Below are 5512 nucleotides of genomic sequence, written 5' to 3'. Positions count from 1 at the left end.
CAGTTGTGGTCTATATAAAGCAGAACTGCAATGCTTGGGTCTGAATTCCTCATTATTATAGCTCCACCCCTTTTCTACCCCTTTTCTGATGCACTTCTAAGAGCAACTCGTTTTGGTGCGGTCTCTTTAAATGCAAATGAGACACTTCATACCCCGCCCCCTCTCCAGGTTCAACTCCACCCTGCTCGGCAATTTCTGTAGTTTGATAGAAGAGATATGGCTATGTAGCGGCGCAGAAAAAGTTTATTCACACGTTATTTACAAAATGTCAACAACGTTAGACTTGTCCATCCAGCTTTACATGTTTGAGCCAGAGTCGGACCCAGCGGTGCGAGATGAAAATGATGAACCTGCAGAACCCTAACAAGTGAGCTAACACAAGCACCGAGCTAACGCTAGCGCCAAGCTAACGTCACGAAATGCATTTTAATACAGTCTTTTCAGAGACAAAAACGGAAAAATGAAATGACTAATGAAAACTTTAGACTTAAATTAAACCACGTAGGCCATATCATCAAGGATCTAAAACGAGCACACAGCGCTAACATATGAAGACGGTGCAACTGCTAATGCTAACAAAACAATGACAGGGACGTCTTATCATCACACTTTTTAGCGTTATTTACAGCTTACCGAAGTGCTCTGTTCATCGTCTCCAAAGATAGAAGGAATTGAACCCTCAATCAGACAAAGTCTTTCTGTAAATCCTTCTTTATACTGGTGGAGGTTGATGAAGCATGTTAGGTCTAAATACGTTAAGACCGTTGCTAAAATGTGAATGTTGGGTCTAAATACGTTAAGACCGTTGCAATCACAACTCAGGGAGAAAAACACTATCTGACTTAAAAGGCGACCAGAGGCAGAGAGGTGCGAGCTGCAGCTCGGAGAAAAACCCAACAAAAAGAGACACAAAAGTCCGATATAAGTTGGATTGCTCTGATGGTGATGCCTCAGAACCAGGTATTTATTATAGAAAACATAGACCACACCCAGAGGGCTGTGCAACAGCGCTCTGGGTGCAGGCTTAATACCATATATGGTAACACGAAAACTTTGGGGGAGAAAAAGGCTCATATGTCCATGCAGTGGGTCACATACCCCCACACTGGCCCAAACTAGTTTAAACCAGCTATGGTGGACAATGGATATGTTTTGCAAACACACACACACACACACACACACACACACGCAGTTAATCATGGATAATTTCATATTCTAACTATCGTTTAATCATTTAACTATAACTAATAAAGTAATAAAAACCACACAGACTATAACATATCTTACATATCCGCCCTGTTGTGGGTTTGGAAAACATCAAGCAGACGGGCGTCTTCACAGGTTTACCCGGTGCCATCATAGGACCAAAACAACAGGGATGACCACCGTGAGGTGGGGCGAAAACCCGACAGCTAGTACGGGAAAAATTCCCCACCGTCCCCCCCTGCTGGGGCGAACATCGATTCTGATCCACGGTGATCTGGAGACAGTTCAGGGTGTATGTACAACTGATGACCCAAAACCATGGTGTTGAAGATAGGGCTTTAGGTCTCAGTGTGTGTTTGGAGTTGGTAAGGGAGGGTCAGAGGTTACCAGCACATAACCCTCCAGTAGCAGTGAACCTTTACCGCTCACTGTGATGATGGGAAGGTGTGGCAGGGTCTTAGTCCATCAATGGGGCAGATGGGGAGAGACCCATAACATGGAGTTGGTACTCTGGGGAAGCCTGGACCTGCATAGCACCGATGATCATGTTGTCTATGCCTTTCTTCACACAGGGGACGATGCAACAGCAGGCAAGACCAACGACCAGCAGCACAGCCAGAAGAGGGAGACCCAGACGTAGCAGGAATTGGAACCAGGAGCCTTGGAACAGCCAGTCCCACCCGGATGAATGGACATTGGACTCGTCAGCTGACATGGCACCTTCCAGGTTGCGGAGTGTTTGCAGGGCGTCTTCGATGGACTCCGAGGAGTTATTAGGTATGTATGTACAGCAGGTAGCACCCACCATAGCACACACACCACCTGTGGAAGCTAAAATCGTATCTAAAGCCATACGGTTCTGAATAGCCATTTGCGCGGTGGCCGCTGTTCTAGCATTCATTTTGTTATTAACAGCTAAAGATGCATTAAGAAGCATGTGAAAGCGGTATTGGAGGGTCTCTACCATAAGGGAATTCTTACCCACGCCTATATTAGGGAAAAGAGCATGAACGACTTTTTGACTAGTTGACCAATATCTATGTTCGGGAGGGACATCTGAGCCCCATATTGCATCATGAGGTGTGAAGGTTATAATCTCACGACGAGAACGACTAGGCATTGTCATATGAACTATGAAAGACCCATCTGTGACTGCTACTGGTACACAAACGGCTGACATATTAATTGGAGGGGAAGGATAAACTTTATCACCGCACTTCAACCAAACACCGTCTCTAGCAAACATTGGGACAACCGTACTGACGTTCCGAACGGTAGCACAATGGTTTATGTCTACCGATGGTAGACCTTTGGTGTTAGTTGGTGGACCATTAAATCGTACGCATAAAGGATAGCAGTGAGTATAATTACCACAAGGGACATCATTCGTGTTTAGGTGTTTAGCAGCCTGACCTAGGGGTTCGAGGGTCTTTAGCACTGGTAGAACAGGAGGGCACGGGGTCGCGGACTTATTTTGTAAACATTCTAGTACTTTCTTTGAGTCAGGGACTGGAAGGGACACAGACAACAAAGTTGGGGATTTTACAGCATGCGGCAGATGTGAGCAAACATAGCAACTATCATTAGTTACTGTTCGTGCAGATAGTTCTACCATACGGTACCAAGAATTAGCGCGCAGACGATGATGGACGTGATTATTCTGTTCAGACAGTAATGCGAGTAACGAGTCAGGTTCTTCTGTTGGCATAGGTTTTGCATTTATAACTCGTATATTCTGTCTAACCTCAGGTGATAACACTATGTCCATGCGTGGTTTAACTACAATGGGAGTGGCCGGAGGTGTAATACAAATATCTACCCAAAAGATGGGATCTGTCCCTTGTACGTCAGGGCCGAATCCCATAAGCAAACAAGAAGGAGGTACCGCGGTGGTGTTAACGGTTAGGAGTAGGATTTTTTGTTTCTGAACAATTGTTTTTCGCAATGACAGATATGCCGCTGTAACGGTACGTGTAGATGGTGTGAGGGGCCAGGTAATAGGGGTGTAGCTTGTATGGAGGAGTACCTCAGACCAACCATGAGTAGACCATGATTGGTCTGCTCCCCGGACTTGCATGTACCATTCATAATTTACATAGTCCTTACCATGTTTCCATGGTGTGTAGCCTTTATTAGCCAGAGCCTCTAGTGGAATTGTAACGTCACTTAAAATGTCCGGTATTTGTGGTATACACATAACGAGGTTAAAGCCCCCGGGGCATCTACCTATGTAATCATACCAAGGTGAGCTTAGAGCCCCTGCTAGCACTTCCTGGGATCCCACGAGGAGGAGGAGGAACAACAGATCCATCTCTGTGTTACTAGGGTGTATCACCTGCTGTGGTGGGTTTCTGTACCTTTTTCCCGTGTGATTGGTGTATCCACGTCTGTCTTTCAGCTATCTTAAATGCAGTTGGTGTGGTTAGCAGAACTGTGTAAGGGCCGTCCCACCGTGGAGTACACCAGTGTTTTCTCTTAATCACCTTGATGAGGACCCAATCACCAGGACGAAGGGGATCTGAAACAGGTAAAGAGAGACTAGGCAGTGTATTAGCTTCAACAATTTCAGCATCTGTGAATTTTACCCCGAGGGGGCCTAACATTACCCTGAGGATTATGACGACAACAGATGATACACTGACGACAAAAGTTTTTAAAATGGGTTTGGAGTCCTAGTGGTATATGAAATGACTGTTTGACTATATCTACCATCCCTCCTGTTGAGACATGGGCCAACCCATGGCTCATTCTAGCAACGACGTCAAACATACATCTAGGCAAACACGGCTTGTCATTTAACATAAATACTCCAGAGTCATTTTTAACAGCACCTTCAGTCACCCATTTTGTTTTATGTGAATCCAAACCATCCCTGCGCTGTACTATGAAAAGGAATGGAGAAAAATGCATTACTTAAATCAATTACAGTGAACCATTTTTGATGAGGTTGTAATTCATTTAACAATGTGTGTGGGCCTGGTACATTTGGAGCTCGTGATTTAACAGCCTGATTTACTGCTCTTAAATCATGTACCATCCTCCAGCCCCCCTGTGGCTTTTTTACAGGGAAGATGGGGGTGCTGCATTCAGCTGAGTCATGTTCCTGTAACACGCCTGCAGTCAGTAACTCATTAATTACAGGCTTTATTCCTCATCAGGCGTTCTAGTACGATATGGCTTTTTTCCCTGTCTTTTAAACCCTGAGCGTTCGCTCATTAGAGCTGCAGCCATGGCCTCAGCCAATACATTAACATTAGCTGACTCAGTTTTTGTTTTCTTTCTTTCAGTGACTTCATAAGCATGTTCGGCCCATTCCATTAGCTCTGGAACAGTGAGGGTGCGGTGTGTGACACAGTTTGCTTTTATGAAATCTGACACGTTTGGCAACAAACCACTAATTAACCACATTTTTAGCTGTATTTGGTATGGATTATCCACCAGCGGAGAATGAGGAAGCCCGCTATTAGTCCTAAAAACCGTTTCTAAACGGGCACGATATTCCATTGGCGTCTCGTCTGATTTCTGACGACACGCACTTATTTCTTCGTGGCTTGGAGGTTTTGTGTAAGTCGCCCTAGTCACAGGTCCCTTTGTTTCTTGTCCTGCAACTGCTCCCCCCTCTTGTAAACCCCCTGCGGCCCCATTCTGTTGCTGATTTGTCTCCTCAACTCTACGCGGTACACACACGGTCTCATCAAAAGGCTGTATTTTAGCTGCTGCTAACTTCCCTGCAAACCCACAATTTTTGTACCAATCCTCTAAATAGCAACAACTACCGGGATACTTTCTCTGCATGAATTTCACATCATTATTTTCCATCAATGCTTTACGCTGCGCGTTACCCATGTTCTCAGCACGGGATTTACAGACACCGTTACAACAAAGAAACACCACAAAGAAACAACACACAAAGAAACAACACACAACAACTCCCGTCTGCCCTCTGTCCCTTTACCACGCCGTGTGAGTTTTACGTCACCCACCACGGTCTTCACTCCCCGTTGTACGTCACGGGTACTATGGTGAAAAGAAACAGCTTCTCACCTCGTCAGTGTTCTCCCTGGTTCGTGGGACCCGTCACTCCCCGTCCGGGTCGGTGCTGGAACAAGCTGTGACCACCCCTGCAAAGGAGGGGGTGCCGGCAGTTTTACTAATGGTCCGGTTGCGCCCGCACCGATCCAGACGAAAAGATGTAAGGTCCCGGGTTTCGGCACCAGTGTATGTTAGGTCTAAATACGTTAAGACCGTTGCTAAAATGTGAATGTTGGGTCTAAATACGTTAAGACCGTTGCAATCACAACTCAGG

At 45.6% G+C, this 5512-nt stretch overlaps 1 protein-coding gene across 1 annotated transcript; it reads right to left on the bottom strand.

The window, feature by feature from the left end:
* Positions 1 to 1493: 1493 nt before the first annotated feature.
* LOC114480030 (uncharacterized) lies at positions 1494 to 5512 on the bottom strand. The gene is made up of 2 exons (XM_028473811.1): positions 5251 to 5512; positions 1494 to 3724 (listed from the first exon to the last, which is right to left on the bottom strand). Exon 2 carries the CDS (start codon positions 3515 to 3517, stop codon positions 1664 to 1666), a length of 1854 nt encoding a protein of 617 aa, XP_028329612.1. The 5' UTR covers positions 3518 to 3724; positions 5251 to 5512; the 3' UTR covers positions 1494 to 1663.

This window comes from Gouania willdenowi, chromosome 18 (assembly GCF_900634775.1).
Source record: "Gouania willdenowi chromosome 18, fGouWil2.1, whole genome shotgun sequence".
Classification (NCBI taxonomy): Eukaryota; Metazoa; Chordata; class Actinopteri; order Blenniiformes; family Gobiesocidae; genus Gouania; species Gouania willdenowi.
Note: the sequence above shows the minus strand (reverse complement) of the source record. Positions and strands in the feature narration are given on the sequence as shown.

Bases quoted from the DNA above. Each gene is read 5' to 3' on its own strand.
- LOC114480030 (XM_028473811.1), bottom strand. From the start codon at position 3,517: ATGGATCTGTTGTTCCTCCTCCTCCTCGTGGGATCCCAGGAAGTGCTA.